Genomic DNA, 19,606 nt, shown 5'->3' on the forward strand with positions numbered 1-19,606 from the left:
TGTTATCACCTTCATGACCAGGGCAAATTTTACAATTCTGACTAGTGTCAATTTTTGTGGTAATAACTCTGGAACGTTTCAACATATCCCAGTGATTCTGAGAATGTTTTCTAGTGACATATTATACTTCATGATAGTGGTAAAATTTGCTTGATGTGACTCGCATTTATTTGTGAAAATATTGGAAATTTGTTGAAAATTTTGCAATTTTCAAACTTTTCATTCTTATGCCATTAAGCCTTCGAATTATGACGCAGAAAATAGTTAACAAACAAAATGTACCATATGTCTATTTTACATCTGTATAATTTTTGAAACATAATTTTTTTTTCCCACAAAAATGTTCTTTTACCCCAGTTTTTTATTTTAACAGGGGTAACAGGAGAAAATGGACCACAAAACTTGTTGTGCAATTTCTCTTGAGTAGGCTCATTCCCCATATGTGGGGGAAAACTTCTGTTTCGGCACACGGCAAGGCTCCGAAAGGAAGCAGTGATACATTAGAACTTAGACTTTGATGGAATGGTCTGTGGGTGTCTTGTCAAGTTTGAAGAGCCTCTGTGTGCCTAAACAGGGGAAACCCCCCACAAGTGTTGCCATTTTGGAAACTATGCCACTTTTCTACCATTGTGCAGCAAATAAAAAATAATTACATTTTTACCTCAAAAATTTTGTTTTAGTCACAGATTTTACATTTTCACATGGGAAAATTGTTAAAAATGGCACCAAAATTTGTCCCACAATTTCTGCTGAATACATGTGGCTGTATAGTTCTACTTATGTTCGGGAGGGACTGAGTCCCTAAGTGTTTAGAAGAGAAGAATGCTCCCCATTTTGGAAATTATACTCCTTTGGAAACTTATCTGCAGGTTTAGTGATGGTTTGACTCTATGGGTGTTTTCCAGCAGTGGATATTTCTGAGTGAAAATTGCAAATCTGCTATTGTAGTGTCCCATACATTATATTGCTGAGCTTGTTTTGCTGGAGACATGCACCCATAAATTTAGCTCTCATCACTACAGAAATGCAAACATGTGGACGCTAAATTTGTTTTAGGCCCATTGTGGGGCTTAGAAGAGAGGGGTAAATTTGAATGTGGGAATGCAGAAGCCTTTGTGCTACCAGTAACATGAAAGCCCCCTATATTTCTGTTAACAGATGATGGACCTGAATGGTGACATTCTTTTTTTGTGGATTAAGTTGAAGCGTTTATGGGGAGCATTTTACATAACGTTTGGGTTCACATTTGTTCTACTCTCTATGCTGAGCACTTACATCAGGGTTTCCATCTAAATCTCCAAATGATGCAGTTCTGATGACATGACCAACCGCTCCACTCTCTATAATGAAGCAGCAGAGTTGCTCTGTACTTTGTCTGGCCTCTGTTCAGTGGTGTCCTTCTTTCCAGAAGTGCACAAAGCTGTGGCTGACCGCGCATTTATGCACACCTAAAAAGACGGACACCTTCCGATCATAGGCCAGATGATGTCCACAGTGTCTGCATCTTTCTCATGATAGGCAGTATTCCATAAGAGCTCAGCATAGTGCGCAAGATAAATGTGAGTCGAGCTTTACTGCAATCTTTGGGAGGCAGAATGAACAAATAAACAGCAGGTCAAGAATTGGTTTTATTTATCTTTTACTCTACTCCTTGTGCGGAAAAAGTGATGAGGCAATTTTATTCTTTGGGTCTTCGTGATTACATCGATACCAGATTTATATCGGTTTGGCTGCTGTCACACACATAAAAATGCTTTTTTTTTATTGGTATCATTTTCGGTCACATAACTTTTTTGATCGCTTTCTATTCCGATTTTTGGAAGGCAGAATGAACAAAAACCAGCAATTCAGGAACTTGTTTTTTCTTTTTATGCCATTCCATTTAACTAAAATTTATAAGGCAGCTTTATTCTTCTGGTCAGTACGACTACCACTATACCACATTTATATAATTTTTTTATGTTTTATTGCTTTTACACAATAAAAACTATTTAATAGAAAAAAATAATTATTTTTGCATTGCTTTATTATGAGCGCTATAGCATTCTTATTTTTCCACTGATGGAGCTGTATGGCAGCTTGATCTTTTCAGCTATAGCATTTTTAATTACATTCGCTTTTTGATCATTTTTTCTTTCCACTTTTTGTTTACAATGAAAAAGCATTTTTTGTGTTTTCTATTTATCTTTTTACGGTGTGTGGTGATACCCAATGTATTTACTTTTTTTGCACAAAAATACTTATTTATAGGTATTATATATATTATATTATTTACATACATATAGTTGAAACTAAAGGTTTGCATACACTACAGTCATGGCCAAAAGTTTTGAGAATGACACCAAAATTATATTTTCACATGATCTGCTGCCCTCTGGTTTTTATTAGTGTCTGTCTGATGTTTATATCACATACAGAAATATAATTACAATCATATTATGAGTACCAATAGGTTATATTGACAGTTAGAATGAGTTAATGCAGCAAGTCAATATTTGCAGTGTTGACCCTTCTTCTTCAAGACCTCTGCAATTCTCCCTGACATGCTCTCAATCAACTTCTGGACCAAATCCTGACTGATAGCAGTCCATTCTTGCATAATCAATGCTTGCATTTTGCCAGAATTTGTTGGTTTTTGTTTGTCCACCCGTCTCTTGATGATTGACCACAAGTTCTCAATGGGATTAAGATCTGGGGAGTTTTCAGGCCATGGACCCAAAATCTCTATGTTTTGTTCCATGAGCCATTTAGTTTCACCTTTGCTTTATGGCAAGGTGCTCCATCATGCTGGAAAAGGCATTGTTGGGCGCCAAACTGCTCTTAGACGGTTGGGAGAAGTTGCTCTTGGAGGACATTCTGGTACCATTCTTTATTCATGGCTGTGTTTTTAGGCAAGACTGTGAGTGAGCCGATTCCCTTGGCTGAGAAGCAACCCCACACATGAATGGTTTCAGGATGCTTTACAGTTGGCATGAGACAAGACTGGTGGTATCGCTCACCTCTTCTTCTCCGAATAAGCTGTTTTCCAGATGTCCCAAACAATCGAAAAGGGGATTCATCAGAGAAAATGACTTTGCCCCAGTCCTCAGCAGTCCACTCCCTGTACCTTTTGCAGAATATCAGTCGGTCCCTGATGTTTTTTCTGGAGAGAAGTGGCTTCTTTGCTGCCCTCCTTGAAACCAGGCCTTGCTCAAAGAGTCTCCGCCTCACAGTGCGTGCAGAAGCACTCACACCAGCCTGCTGCCATTCCTGAGCAATCTCTGCACTGCTGGTAGTCCGATCCCGCAGCTGAAACAGTTTTAAGATACGGTCCTGGCGCTTGCTGGTCTTTCTTGGGCGCCCTGGAGCTTTTTTGACAATAATGGAAGCTCTCTCCTTGAAGTTCTTGATGATGCGATAGATTGTTGACTTAGGAGCAATCTTTGTAGCTGCGATACTCTTCCCTGTTAGGCCATTTTTGTGCAGTGCAATGATGGCTGCACGTGTTTCTTTTGAGATAACCATGGTTAACTGAAGAGAAAAAAAAAAAAGGGGAAGAAGCCAGCACTGCTTATGGTCAGAACGCAATAACTGAAGTGCAATTGCACATAAATTCTAACTGTATTTCAAATATGAGACATTTAGCAAACAATTGATCAATTCTTTGAGCTACCCCGCCACTTCACGGCAATCTCATAATGGGGCAGTCCTAATCTTCGTATTTTATTTACGTTGTGCCATTATGGCTTCCTGAATGTATAAAAAAAAAAAAAAAAAAAAAAAGGACCACATTAAATGCGAACTGTACCTGGAGCATTTTCAGAATCACTCCCTTGGTGCCAGGAAAGGCAAGCGCAGGTAAAGGCCGATCAGGTCCAGTGCGGACATAACTGAAGAGAAACAATGATACCAAGCACCAGCCTCTTTTTACAGTGTCCAGTGATGTCATTCTTACTTAATCATGACTGATTGATCGCCAGCCCTGTCCTCATCAACACCCACACCTGTGTTAATGGATCAATCACTAAAACGATGTTAGCTGCTCCTTTTAAGGCAGGACTGCAATGATGTTGAAATGTGTTTTGGGGGTTAAAGTTCATTTTCTGGGCAAATATTGACTTTGCAAGTACAGTAATTGCTGTTAAGCTGATCACTCTGACATTCAGGAGTATATGCAAATTGCCATTAGAAAAAATTAAGCAGTAGACTTTGGAAAAATTAATATTTGTCTCATTCTCAAAATTTTTGTCCATGACTGTATATAAAAAGACACATATGCATTTTTTTCTCAATATCTGACATGAAATCAAAATAAACCTTTTCCATCTTAGGTCTATTGGGATTAACATAATTATTATGCTGTGATTGCTATCGATAGCAGCATTCAGGGGGTGAAACTGTCGGGAGGTTGTACCAATGGTATATGCACAAGTTGTATACAGGATATTCTGCTGCAGCCAAGGTTAAAGGATTTGTCCATTCTTATACACAAGACTGCATTCACTGTATGTGCCGGTCCAATGCCGGCACGGGGAATGACAGTCTTGTGACCGCAAGTATGTGATTTTCATTCTCCCAGCCACATTCTGACTACACTATTTCCGGCTTCGCTCATCACTCATGCATTGAGTGGGGCCATGTCCTTCTAATTGAAATGTGACTGGGAATATGCATATCGCATACTTGCAATCAAATGACTGCTCTTCCCGGGAAAGGGACCGGGGAATCCTCACAGTGTGCAGTGCATCCAATGTGAGGATTCTCAAGTTTGTAGTCACATAGAGTAACTCCAGAATTGTAGTTTAAGACCATACAACCCTTTTAACAGAAGACCATTTAGGAGACAAGAAGATGCAACAAGTTTGGTGGGAAGTTAATGCACATGCAATTTTTTACTTAGTTTAGCAGTGGGCAGTTTTTTAAATATCTTAGAAACCCCCTTAAAGAGGAATAGCCCTTTAAACATCTAGGCCCTTTAGATAGTAGAAGACTGAGAATTCTTTTTATGTAATTTTTGACCAGTCAGCCTGCAGATGTGTGAGGTTTGTTCTCAGAAATATATTTGGAAGCCACATGAACCATGAGAAAAAAACTGAAACTTTAATTAATCCTATAACCACTTCCTCTCAGAAGCTCTCTCCTACATGTAACCTATATCTACCTATCTGTTTCTATAACCAGCCATACTTTTTTATTCCAACCTATTTTTTATTTTAGTTTCAGCTTTCTGAGACTAAGAATTTAAGTTCATTGAAGAGAGCAATCTACATGCCTCTTGTCTGAATATATTTATTCACAGTGCAATAAAATGTCAGCTCCTGTCTCTGTTCAATATTCCATCGGAGCCCCCATTCTCCTTAAAGGTGTGGTCCGGTCCAAAATTAAAGTCTGGAATCACTCTGTGTGACTGCAGACTTATGAATCCCCCAGCACATGCACTGTGCGCTGTGGGGATTCGCCAGTTTCTGAGCTGGGACCAGTGGGTATGCATGCGTTATACATACCCCTGGTCACAGCCCGACTATTAAGAGCGGCTTCACTACACTTGTATTGAGTGAGACCGTGTCCACTAGGAGCCCACACAGTGAAGTGAGCCTGGGAATACACCTTCAGTGACCGGCGGTAACCTCTATGATGTCACCGCTAGTCACTGATGCTGCAGAAGCAGCATCTCATTGTGTCCTGGTTTCCAGGCACCGCTCAGTTTGTAAACCAGTTATCGCACAGATGGATTACAGCGTGGGACAGTATTGCTAATCTTCAATTCAGACAAGTGAGGGTTCAGGTTGTTTTTTTGTTTTGTTTTTGTTACAGGGGGCAAGGGCTTCAATGGATTAGGCGTAAGGTGAGTATAACTGAGCTTTTTTATTTTTATTTCAAATAAAGGAGCCAGTGTCTTTTTTTCAATTTAATGACTTTATTATGGCTCTGTCTTTTTTACAAATCTAACTATGGGGTTAGTAATGGGGTTGTCTTATAGATGCCTCTCCATTACTAACCTGTTGGCCATAAAACAGTTGACATTAACCACACAACCATTACCCAACTTCGCAACCGCACCAGGGAAAGTGGGAAGAGGCGGGCAAAGTCGCAGAATTTGAGTATCAAATAGATGCGACTTTTCTTGGGTGGCTGAAGGCTGCTATTTTTAGGCTTGGGGGAGCAATATCCATGGCCCCTTACTAGCCTGAGATTACCAGCCCCAGCTATCTGCTTTAGCTTGGTGGGTTTTCAAAAATGGGAGGAACCAAACTTTTTTTAGTGTTTATGTAAATAATTTAAAAGAATGGCGTGGGAACCCCTCTATTCTTGATAACTCCTATCAGAGGGGCCTGCTCTCGCTGTTATCAGTGACAGCAGGCGTGGGCATAGTACTCTTTTATCAGCAGACACATATGACCGGAGGTAACCTTTTTGCCACAGCTGCTGGCTCACTCTGTTATCTGACAACGTGGGAATCACAGCTCTTTCATAGTTACATAGTTACATAGTTATTAAGGTTGAAGGAAGACTATAAGTCCATCTTTCACTGGCAGTAATGATCTTACCGCCAATCAGAGTCACCGGTGTTTCTCGCTCTGTCATGCAGATGATAACGTGGGAAACTCCGATGGTCAGGGTGCCAAATCCGAACAGGTTTTCCTGGAGAAGTCCATGTTCGTGGTCCATGCCCGAACACTAGGTGGTTGGTATGGACCGTGAACTTTACTGTTTGGGATCGCCCATTGCTACTCAGGATGTAAAGGACATTTTGCCAGATTGTCACACTAATGGCCTGCAGAGTTGCATCTTTTGATTCATTGTACACTTGTCACAGTGGTGGACACAGATGAAAGAGGGTCCCTGCGCCAGAACAATATAAGGGCCCTCTTTTTGTCTGGGACATAAGCTGCCTGCTGATTTTAAAGGTGGAAGTGGGCCCCCTTAGCTCTTGAGCCCCTATTCAACTCCACAGTTTGCACCAGTGGTATGTCCGCCCCTGACTTACCAAACAATTTTGGTTGTACTGTCCTACATACTCTGACAAGATGTGTTTCTGCTTTACTTTGTCTAGTTGCCTGTTGCTCATTCTAACCACTGTCTGATCTTTCCTTAAAAACAGAATCTGCATGATGCAACCTTTGCTCCGTTTACTATGATTTTTTCCTATTGGTCATGAACAACAAACTGGAATCTTCTGTCTGACTTGTGGTTTCCTTGTAGGAAAGGCAATACCTAGTTACAATAGGTTTATGCCTGAGAGATAGACAAGACTTTTTCAATGCCTATAACAAATCCGTGTTTTTGAAAAAAACAAAAAACAATTACCGTATATACTCGAGTATAAGCCAACCCGAGTATAAGCCGACCCCCCTAATTTTGCCACAAAAAACTGGGAAAACTTATTGACTCGAGTATAAGCCTAGGGTGGAAAATGCAGCAGCTACTGGTGAATTTCAAAAATAAAAATAGATGCTCCATACCGTTCATTCTTGCCCCATAGCTGTGCCATATAGTGCTCTGCACCGTTCATTCTTGCCCCATAGCTGTGCCATATAGTGCTCTGCACCGTTCATTCTTGCCCCATAGCTGTGCCAGATAGTGCCCAGCACCGTTCATTCTTGCCCCATAGCTGTGCCATATAGTGCTCTGCACCGTTCATTCTTGCCCCATAGCTGTGCCATATAGTGCTCTGCACCGTTCATTCTTGCCCCATAGCTGTGCTATATAGTGCTCTGCACCGTTCATTCTTGCCCCATAGCTGTGCCATATGGTGCTCTGCACCATTCATTCTTGCCCCATAGCTGTGCCATATAGTGCTCTGCACCGTTCATTCTTGCCCCATAGCTGTGCCATATAGTGCTCTGCACCGTTCATTTTTGCCCCATAGATGCTCCGTATAAAGCTGTGCCATTGCTGCTGCTGCAATAATAAAAAAAAAAAATGCCATACTCACCTGTCTTGCTTGCAGCACCCGGCGTCTCGTCCCAGCGTCTCTCTGCACTGACTGTTCAGGCAGAGGGCGGCGCGCACACTATATGCGTCATCGCGCCCTCTGACCTGAACAGTCAGTGCAAGAGGAAGCGAAGACAGAGCGGCGCCCGGCGGGTGGAACGTGGACAGGTGAATATAAAATACTCACCTAGTCCCGCCGCTCCTGACGCTGCCCCTGCCTGTCACACTGTCTTCGGGTGCCGCAGCTCTTCCTGTCAGCAGTCACTGGCTCCGCTCAGAGGAATGAATATGTGGCTCCACCCCTATGGGAGTGGAGTCCATATTCATTTCTCTAATGAGCGGTCCCACGTGACCGCTGACAGGAAGAGCTGCGGCACCCGGAGACAGTGTGACAGGCAGGGGCAGCGTCAGGAGCGCCAGGACTAGGTGAGTATGCCTCAGCGCCCTCTCCCCCTCACCCGCCGCCCACCGTGACTCGAGTATAATACGAGAGGGGCACTTTCAGCCCAAAAATTTGGGCTGAAAATCTCGGCTTATACTCGAGTATATACGGTAGATAGATTTTTTGTATCCTAGAAAGTTAGTCTGACGCATGTCTAAGAACTAAAATGTAGTCTCAATACTGTACTTGAACAGCTGCTAAATAAATGAAAAATATTTAGAATACAAGTTCTGGTTAATTCTCATTTTATAATTTGTATATAGACATAATGTAATTTTGGCAGTTCATTACATAATACAATTGAACGGTTTTATTATCTAATGTTATTCACAATTTTCTAGGGTTCAGAGCTGGTTCGATATATGCATAGAGCTCGCTTTTGTGATGATTTGCATTCCGAAAACTGTATTTTCTTCACTTGTGACTGTATAATATTATGATTTTGCATAAAATAATATATAGTGCAGTTAAGCAGGGGGTAAAGAGCTGAGCCAAATTATTACTATTATTGGGTACAACGGAAAAATGCAGAATTGTGAATGCAGCTATGGACTACAATACAAAGTATTGGCAAATTTATTCAACTTATATCCAAATATAAATTGTCAAATGACATACAAAGCTGAACATTATGTACTTCCTCAATGAAATTGCAAAAGAAAGAAAAACTAAATAGTAAAGGAGGAAATGATTAGTCGATGGAGGAACATATTATACAGCTTGCTCTTTCATTATAACATACCAATATTGCAGAGTATAATTAGGATTTTGTGATTCTTCCCCAGGTCTCCAACTACAGTAGCAAAAGTTATCTATTGATGTGTAATTCTGGTAGCAAACAAGATCCTCAGGAGTTTTCTTATTTTCATTTATACCTGTAAAGGTAAACATAGTATTATTGCTATCATTATAAAAGTTAGATCTGTGGCAAGAGAGAGAAAATGGTGCGTTAATTAAATGGTCATATACCTTAACATAAAAGGCAGTAAGCCCACATTTACTTGCAGCAGTGATGACCAACTAGAGATTATTGAGTCTTGAAAATTGAATTCACCAGAATCAACACTTTTTTTATTTAAAAAAAAATCAATTTGCAAAATTTTGATTTGCTGTGAATCGCCAATTCTCTATCTAAAAAGTGAAAATGTTGCTGTCTGCTGATACCTAAACAGAGATAATTTTTGGACATCTTGTGAAAAAGCTGTCACTTCTTCAGGTAGAAAAGTACAAATAACTTCTATTACATTATTTTTAATTGTTCTATAATTTGGTGCTTAATAAAAGTACCAAGTATTACTGCAGTCCTGAAGTCCAAAGAAAGACTTATATGACTTATAGTCTTATTAGACTTTTATGGGTCTTGTAAGTGACGGTCACAGCTGAGGAATTATAGAATAAGAAGAGCCTGAAGCTGGCTGGAGACAATATGGTGATACTTACATACTGTTCTACCACTCTATAGAGGTGAGCATAGGCATTATAAAAAGTAGATTTAGTGAGTATGTTGTTGATCCACATAAGAGGTAAGATCTTAGAGCTGTGGGTCTGTGCAGGTGAGAGACCTTGACCTGGTCACCATAGAACAAGCTTGTACATCTGCTGTGAGGCAGAGGAGACTGGAACCTGTGGCTGCAGTAGTGGTCAGAGAGAGGGTGATAGCAATGCCAGGCCTATACAAAAGCTGAGGATGCAGGTTTAACTGTCAAGTGATATAGATTTTATCAGAAGTATGTGGTTGAGTTACTTTGCCCAGCTCTGAAGCATGTGTGTCTGGGCTATCCTGTAATCATTGGAGTTGTTATTTATGAAAGTTTTGGATAGTGCTGTAGAATTAAAGTACTGGCAATAAATTTGGGAAAAGAAAATACATTTCAGATGTGGGTATTAATCTAATATATAATTGCCTAGAATACTACTTCCTGCAATTTGTGCCAACTTCCGTGGCTTTGTCCGGAGCTAATGTCCGGAGCTAATGTCCAGAGATTAATTGCCTAGAATACTACTTCCTGCAATTTGTGCCAACTTCCGTGGCTCTGTCCGGAGCTAATGTCCGGAGCTAATGTGCGGAGATAATGTCCGGAGCTAATGTCCGGAGCTAATGTCCGGAGATAAGTGACGTCAACAGTGTCCAGTGTCTGATTGGTTGCCGCCTGCTGCGAGCGACCAATCAGAAACGTGCCGTACTGTGACACACTCCGCCCGCCATTTTGGTGTGATTTTTGAATTTTTACCTCACAGCAAGTTTCTACTGCGTGGAGGCGGGCCCAGTGACGTTGCTCTTCAAGCTCCTGCCGAATTTCGTCAAAAAAATGATAATACCATTTACCAAAACTATATATATTTAGTTGTGAAGTGGTTCAGTGACATTTTCACACCAATTTTGAACTTTTGTTTGGTGTTTTCTCCATATACTGCCTATTATTTTTGTTCTTTCTTACTATTATTTATTAATTGTATTATTCTTACATTTGAATAAATAAAGTATATATGGATTCTAGACTCCCGATTCTTTAGAATCGGGCTGCCATCTAGTATAATAATAATAATAATCTTTATTTATATAGCGCCAACATATTCCACAGCGCTTTACAGTTTAACAGCTTCGTTAACAATGCAATAATTAAACACAAGACGACCCTGCTCGTGAGAGCTTACAATCTACAATGAGGTGGGGGAGATACAAAGTAGAGGTGTGTATTTACAATGATGTATTTACAATGATGGTCCAGCCATTTTCAGGGAGTGGGGGATAGATGGAAGTCGTGAATTGGCTCTACACAAACAAAATAACTGATTAGGGAACATGATAGGCCGCTCTGAACAAATGTTTTTTGAGGGAGCGCCTAACTGGGATAAATATGAGCCAAGTCATACTGCGATCTTTGGGAGGCAGAATAAACAAATTAACATCAGGTCAAAAATAGTTTTTATTTCTTTTTCATGGTATTCTTTGTGCAGTTTAAGTGAATAGATGACTTTATTCTTCCAGCAGATGCGATTATAGCAATACCAGATTTATTTTGTTTTTAATTATAAAATTATAAATTTAAATATAATTTTCCATATTTCTGCCAGAAGAGTCATGTGAGGGCTTGTCTTTTTCAAGACAAGATTTAATCGCTTTCTATTCTGATCCTTGTGAGGCACAATGAGCAAAAACCAGCAATTCAGGATTTTTTTTTTTTGGGGGGGAGGGTTTATACTGTTCTGCGTGTTGTAAAATTGATAGGACAGCTTTATTATTCAGGTCAGTACAATTAAAGGTATAACACATTTACAGGTGTGTCTCACAAAATTAGAATATCATCAAAAAGTTAATTTATTTTAGTTCTTCAGTGCAAAAAGTGAAACTCATATGTGAGGCAGTGACCAGTGTCCCCCCCAGGATGCGCACTTAGGCGTATTGAGGCCATGGGAGTGCATTGCAGTCACAGGCATAGCTGTGATTGCAATGCAAAATAAAAGTAAGTCTCGGTCTTGGGTAAGTTATTTGTCCAAGGCAGATTTAAGGAAACCTGCTCTGGGCTTTTATTTTTTAAATGGTCTACAGGATGATAGTGGGGCAGTCTGTTTCCCTCCTGGCTGGGTTTTCCATGTGGCCTGTGGCCACAGGTTCCTTGTACAAACCCCTGAAGCAGAGGGATGGGTGTGTCAGTTTTAGGTTTGAAATTTGCAGAGCGGAAGGCTCTGCAGAGCTCCACCTGTGTGATGCAACACAAGCAAGCAAAGCCAAAAGGTCCAGCGAAGGCAAAAGACCTGGCACCCACAGCATACATGGCAGTGCAGTCACCCACGGCAACCGGTCTTGGATGTGGACTGCCTTGTTTCCCGGCTGTGATCCGGAGGATATCATGTGCTGTGTATTTTCTGCAAGTTAACTGCAGCCTTGAAAGGATTGTTAACAAAAGGCCATTAAAAAATTTGGGGGAGATTCACAAGGAGTGGACTGCTGCTGGAGTCATTGCTTCAATAGGCACCACACACAGATGTATCCAGGACATGGGCTACAAGTGTCACATTCCTTGTGTCAAGCCACACATAACCAATAGAAAATGCCAGAAGCGTCTTGCCTGGGCCAAGAAGAAAAAGAACTGGACTGTTGCTCAGTGGTCCAAGGTGTTGTTTTCAGTTGAAAATCAGTGATGGTTTGGGGAGCCATATCATCTGCTGGTGTAAGTCCACTGTGTTTTATCAAGACCAAAGTCAGCGCAGCCGTCTAGCAGGAAATTTTAGAGCACGTCATGCTTCCCTCTGCCAACAAGCTTTTTGGAGATGGAAATTTAATTCTCCAGCAGGACTTGACACTTGTCAACACTACCAAGAGTACCAATACCTGGTGTAAAAACAGCAGTATCACTGTGCTTGATTGGCCAGCAAACTCGCCTGACCTTAACCCCATAGAGACTCTATGGGGTATTGTCAAGAAGAAGAGGAGAGACACCAGACCCAACAATGCAGATGAGCTGAAGGCTGCTATCAAAGAAACCTGGGCTTCCATAACACCTCAGCAGTGCCGCAGGTTGATCATCTCCATGGCAATGCGCATAGATGCAGTAATAGATGCAAAAGGAGCCCCGACCAAGTATTGAGTGCATTTGTTGAACATACATTTCAGTAGGCCAACATTTTGGATTTTAAAATCATTTTTCAAGCTGGTGTTATAAAGTATTCTAATTTACTGAGATAATGACTTTTAGGTTTTCATTGGCTGTAAGCCATAATCATGAACATTAACAGAAATAAACACTTGAAATAGATCACTCTGTTTGTAATGACTCTATATAATATACGTGTTTCACTTTTTGTATTGAAGAACTGAAATAAATTAACTTTTTGATAATATTCTAATTTTGAGAGAAGCACCTGTATATCATTTTTTTGCTTTGGCGCTTTTACAAAATAAAAACTATTTTACAGAAAATGTTTTTTTTTTTTGCATTGCTTTATTCTAAGAGCTGTAACTTTTTTATTTTTCCGCTCAAGGAGCTGTGTGACAACTTGTTTTTTGCAGGACAAGATGACATTTTCAGAGGTGCCATTTTTATTTTCATTTGTCTTTTTGATTGTGTTTTATTCCACTTTTTGTTTAGCAGTGTGATGAAAAAGCATCTTTTTTTATTTATTTTCTTTTTGGTGAGACAGTTTTATATGTTAGGTCTTTCTGGACACATCAATACCAATTATGTGCACCTTTTTTGTTTATTTTTATTTTTTTCAGAAAAACATTTATTTATGGGTGCAATATATTTTTATTTGTTTTAACTTTTTTCTGTTTGTCCCACTATGGGACTTTTATTTTTTTTTAGCAGTCTGATCGCAGTTGTAAAGCATAGCTGTGACGCTAGTCACAACCCACTGCCAGGCCACGAATCACCAAAGTCAGACGTCCCGGGGTCGATACCAAAAGAGCACATAGTAAACCAAGGTAAAAATACGAAGTCCTAAGTCAGGTCACATGTCAGAGTCAGAATACCAGAGAAATAGCAAATAAGCAAAGGGGCAATAACAAACGGGGAGTCAGAACAAGATCCAAAGATCAGCAGCAGAATATCAGATGCAAAGGGGCAATGACAAACGGATAGACTGAAAACGGTCCAAAGGTCAGCAGCAGAATATCAGATGCAAAGGGGCAATAACAATGAAAGCAAGGAGAAAGAGGGAGTATAACGGGTATATAAATTTATTAAAGTGTACAAAGTGATAATACACACATGACAGAAGTAAAACCATAATATATTACATGGATAAAAAGGATGGTAAAAAGGATCAGAAATCCACCGGTGTACAGTGCCCAAGAAATGAACCAGTCTGAGGAAATCAGCTCATTAGTAACACATAGAAGCCGCAAGCAGCCGCCGAAATAATGAATGCAATGAGGTGACACAGAGTCACCAATAGTAAGCATATATAATGCGACGCTTACCGCAAGTAAGAAGGGCAGAGAAACACACCGGACTGGGACCAGGATCAGGACAGAAACCCCAGACGCGCGTTTCGCTCTTGTTGTTACCGCTTTCTCCCCTTGAGAACATGTGTTCTGGTTTTGTTGTAGAAAGGGGCAATAACAAATGGGGAGTCAGAAGATGGTCTAAAGATCAGCAGCAGAAGATCAGAACTTACAGCACCGGGTACAGGCGAACACACCAGAGAGCACAAGCTTAGAACAAACTTTTGACTGGCAGTGTTCTGGGCCAGACAGCTCACCTAATTGGCAGGGCAATTACCAAGAGCAGGGAGCACCTGTGGAAATCTTTGCACCTCCCAGTCAGATAGGTAAACCAAGCTGTCAATCAAAGCACCGACAGCTTAGCACATTCCAGCACAGGATAGGATGACAGAGATGTCCATCATAGATTCCCAGACACTCTGACCAGAGGAATCATCACAGTACCCCCTCTTCAAGGGGGGCCATCAGACCCCCAGGTTTCCCAGGAAACCTACTGTAAAAAGCTCTGACCAAACGATCGGGCCTTCACCGAATGAACCGGGGCCCAGGATCTCTCCTTGGGTCCATATACCCTCCAGTAAACAAGATATTGGAGGGAATTTTAGACCCTCCAAGTATCTACAATTCTCTCCACCTCGTACTCCAAACATCCAGCAACAGAGACTAGATAAGGAGGGGAAGAGAGACAGACAACTCAGAAGGAACAATCTTCTTTAACAATGATTTGTGAAAAACATTGGAGACATGAAGGGACTGTGGAAGCTTTAATCTAAAGACAACTGTATTTACTACCTTGAGACTCTCATACATGCCAATGAATTTCAGGCCCAACTTTGCCGAAGGTACTTTTAACCTTATATTCTTAGATGATAAATGATGTACAATAACAAATTGTATTGTGGTACCGTGTTAGCCAGAAAAATCGATGTGAATACTTTTCTGCCCAATGATGACAGAAGTATTCTAGGAGTGATACCTTTATTGGCTAACCAGAAAATAATATGTTTGCAAGCTTTCAGAGCACAGTGGCTCCTTCTTCAGGCAAGATTACAAATACATTAATAAGAAAAAACACAATATTTAAAGAATACTACAATAGGACATTTGTTAGGGGGTGGGAAGTGTGATGAGGCCATAGATAAGCCAAGGTAATAAAATTAGGCATTTTCTTACAAATGGAGAGGCAGTGGGAATAATGTTCTTAGTTATCTGGAGTTTGTCAGGTGGAGGTGTGAATTGTATCCATGTAGTAACTCATAAATCCAGGTGTTAAATTGAGTCCTAGTGTCAACGAATTAAACATATTCATTAGTTTGTATTCCCAAATTTTTCTTTCCCTGTGGTCCTTAAAATTACCTTTTAGTATTAAGACTTTTAAATCTGGCACACTGTGTCCAGGTCCAGAGAAATGTTTTCCCACCGGTGTGTCCATTTCATGACATAGGGTATACGTGAGTTCCGTGACCTGGAAAAAATTACCCCAACCCCCTTAAACAGATCTCTTAACAATCTAAAGAATAAACTTCTAACGTACTCAAAACAGCAGACGGAGACATATGTTGGATTTAATTGGCCACAGCAGCCATTTTATTAAATAAAAGATAACAGAACTTTTATGACAACCCAGAATAGGAGGGGCGGTCCTCGAAGCCCCAAAGTTATAAAAAACTCAGTGTCCCAAAAACTCCACAATGTTCAGCCCAGGATGAGTCTTACCCCCAGCCGTAAAGCACCAGCTCAGGGATAGATAACAACCAATCCTGGTCCACCGAACCCACCCCCATGCCAGGGGTCCATAAATCCACCTCACACGGAATAACCGTACCGCGCCTTGTTAAATTCTCTCATGGGGTGTCCAGGACCTCTCAAGATCCCCACCCCATTGAACCACGATTTACCATTTCCACCGACTTCGAGGACCTCCATCCCGCCAACTGCCGTGACAATACCCTGACAGCATTCACATAACAAAATAAATACATTTAGACGCCTCTTAAAACAATACTCCAAAAGCCCACATATGCCGACTTCACCCCCCCCCATTACCCTAACCAAAAAAGGGAGGGTGGGCGGGAGATTCCGCACTTGTCACGCAGGCACCTAAAATGGATGCCTGCGTGAGGAGCGTGCCCCTTTTTATGTGCCCCCTCCCCACAGTCCCCTAGTTCCACCCCTTATTTTCAAAAAATGCCCCTAAAGCCACCCCTCAAGTTCCCAGTTAACCCCTTACCACCGTATCCCTTCTAACTGCTCCAGCTCCCCAGGTCCCACGTAACCCCGTCATGGCGGCCTCCCTTTACGTGCCGTGGGCCCCCAGTACGGCCTTTCTTGACATAGGGTATACGTGAGTTCCGTGACCTGGAAAAAATTACCCCAACCCCCTTAAACAGATCTCTTAACAATCTAAAGAATAAACTTCTAACGTACTCAAAACAGCAGACGGAGACATATGTTGGATTTAATTGGCCACAGCAGCCATTTTATTAAATAAAAGATAACAGAACTTTTATGACAACCCAGAATAGGAGGGGCGGTCCTCGAAGCCCCAAAGTTATAAAAAACTCAGTATCCCAAAAACTCCACAATGTTCAGCCCAGGATGAGTCTTACCCCCAGCCGTAAAGCACCAGCTCAGGGATAGATAACAACCAATCCTGGTCCACCGAACCCACCCCCATGCCAGGGGTCCATAAATCCACCTCACGCGGAATAACCGTACCGCGCCTTGTTAAATTCTCTCATGGGGTGTCCAGGACCTCTCAAGATCCCCACCCCATTGAACCACGATTTACCATTTCCACCGACTTCGAGGACCTCCACCCCCGCCACGAACACGAATGGCCTGACACCTTAGCCATTCATGTCCCTCCACACCTTCAAGCTTAATTCAATGCCACTACGGATAGCCAAACACCACATATCATTACCCACCGCGTTCAGGTGCACGCCATCAGCTCTCCAGTAAGCTCCTTGACCCGATTCCAAGTCCACATGTCTCACGGCCAACGCGCCATTCCTCACCATAAACCGAGATATGGCCCTGTTTATTTTAATCCGGGCCCTGTTCACCCCCTCGTGTGATCTAGCACCTCTCCATCTTTTACGGGGAATGATGTCGGACCACACCAACAACACTTTTGGAAACATGACCCAGAACCTCAGGATATCGAATTTGATATCCTTAATCAGCTCCCTACAAGACCGTTTAGCCAAATCATTCCCCCCTAAATGTATCACCACGATCTCCGGCACTCTATCCAGTCTAACAAAACGATGAAATTCAGGTAACCATTCCTTCCACACCATCCCCCTTTTACCGATCCATCGTAAAGTCACTGTCTCTCGAGAAAGACCCAACTGACGACCGTCCGGACGAACCGCAGCACGCAACGCAGCCCATACAACATACGAATGCCCCATGATCCAGACGAGCATCGGATCAGGCCCTGCAACACAGAAAGAAAGGCAACAAACAATTAACTTAACACAGCTTCTAACTCACAATAGGTTTGGGCGAACATACGACTGGAATCTTGAAGATTCCCACCTCCCAATTCTCCGAACCACATCCTCACCAAGGCCCCACCTAGCGGCCTCAGTCGCTGCCCCGATCCTGAAGGAGTGACCACTATATTGTGTTGCAGGTAAGCCCGCTGCCGCCAAACATTTCCTAAAAACAGAAATAAACTGAAAACGGGACAAGAAAGACCCATTTTCGTGCACCAAGAATGGCTCGTCTAACACCCCGCCCTTTGCCATGTACTTCTTCACGGATGCCACCGGGCACACCGGGGATCCTTCAACATTGAACAACACCACTTTGCACCCTTTCCCATACACGTCCGTTTTGGAAGCCTTAATAAACACTACCACCTTATTCCCTTCGACATCCACGTTTTCTCTTAACAAAATACCTTTTTTACTAACGGACGGGCTAACCAACTCACCTAACCGAAATGCCCCAAAGAAGGCCAAAGAAAAGGCTGCACAGAACAGAACCACTTCCCATTCGGAAAAACACACCTCTTGCAACTTCCGCTCAATGGCTGAGAGCACCTCATAAGATACGGGTCGGCGACCGTCCGAAGCCTTCCAGCCTTTCTTCCAACCCCGAACAACTTGCCGAACCAAGAAGGATTTCGTTATATCCTTACCCCCCCTCCATTTAAGGTTGAAGGCTAGCCCCGCCAGAAACTTATTCAAACGTGTCACAGACCAACCTGCCTCCCAATGATGACCTAAGAACAACAACAAACCATACTCCTCCTCCATATCCTGGTCCATACTTGACATCCAGGATTCCCACAAGCTCCAAGCCTGATTATAATGAGACCAAGATGAATCCGCGAGCGATTTGGTAAATAACTCTGTTACGGCCCTCGCGGCAGGTTCCACAACTCCACTGGACAATCCCGGCCCGCGCTCTCCGCCTGTGGTGCCAAATCCCGGAAAAGCTGCCACTGAAATTGAGAAAGAGCAACAACTATTGGATCAGGCGCTGACAAGCTAACTTCAGATACAATCCATAAGTTAAACTTAAGACCTAGGAAAACCAAGTGCTGCAAGACCTTCACTACTGCAGGCGTAGCCGCTGACAACGAGTTTACCGCTGTCACCGTTCCAACATGCTCACAATGAAAAGAAATCTTCAAATTCCTCAATTTGTCACCCCACAGGGCCAACGCAACTACCCTGGGGAACAAAAGCAACAGTAGCCGGTTGTTTGTTAACCCCTCCTCCTTCCATTCTTCCGGCCAAGCCGCTGCTGACCAGCTACCATGAAAGAAAAGACCAAAGCCACTCATTTCAACGACATGCACCAAAATGCCCAAGGAGGTAGCATCTGCCACCGGCTGAATCCACAGAGATCTGCCATTGTACTCGTCCAGAAAATCCGCCCACATCTTCAAATCGTCCCGAAACTCTTTCTTTATCCTGATGAAATGCAAAGGGGACTTTACCCCTACTGTTGCCAAGGATAGGCGGCGGCAGAACGCTCGACCCATCGGCATGATCCTACATGCAAAGTTCAGTTTCCCTAACAACGATTGCAAACTGCGCAAATTTATCTTCTTCAAACCAATCGTATTAACCACATCTTGGCGCAACGCGGTAACCTTGTCTGCAGGTAGCCTACATTCCATTGCTACCGTGTCGATTTCAATGCCTAGGAAGCTCAACACTGTCACCGGACCAACTGTTTTATCCTCCGCCAAAGGCACCCCGAAGTTTTTTGTCACACTCTCCATTGTATGCAACAAAATCGAACAATCTGCTGATTCCGCTGGCCCTATAAACAGAAAG

General features: G+C 42.2%; 1 protein-coding gene across 1 annotated transcript in view; it reads right to left on the reverse strand.

The window, feature by feature from the left end:
- IL12RB1 (interleukin 12 receptor subunit beta 1) overlaps positions 1-19,606 on the reverse strand; it is a 228,817-nt gene that overhangs the window by 172,111 nt on the left and 37,100 nt on the right. Inside the window, exon 2 of the mRNA XM_069745689.1 lies at positions 9,099-9,231. Coding sequence (XP_069601790.1) covers positions 9,099-9,231 — 133 coding nt within the window. The remainder of the gene's footprint in view (positions 1-9,098; positions 9,232-19,606) is intronic.

Source organism: Ranitomeya imitator, chromosome 1, assembly GCF_032444005.1.
Source record: "Ranitomeya imitator isolate aRanImi1 chromosome 1, aRanImi1.pri, whole genome shotgun sequence".
Lineage (NCBI taxonomy): Eukaryota > Metazoa > Chordata > Amphibia > Anura > Dendrobatidae > Ranitomeya > Ranitomeya imitator.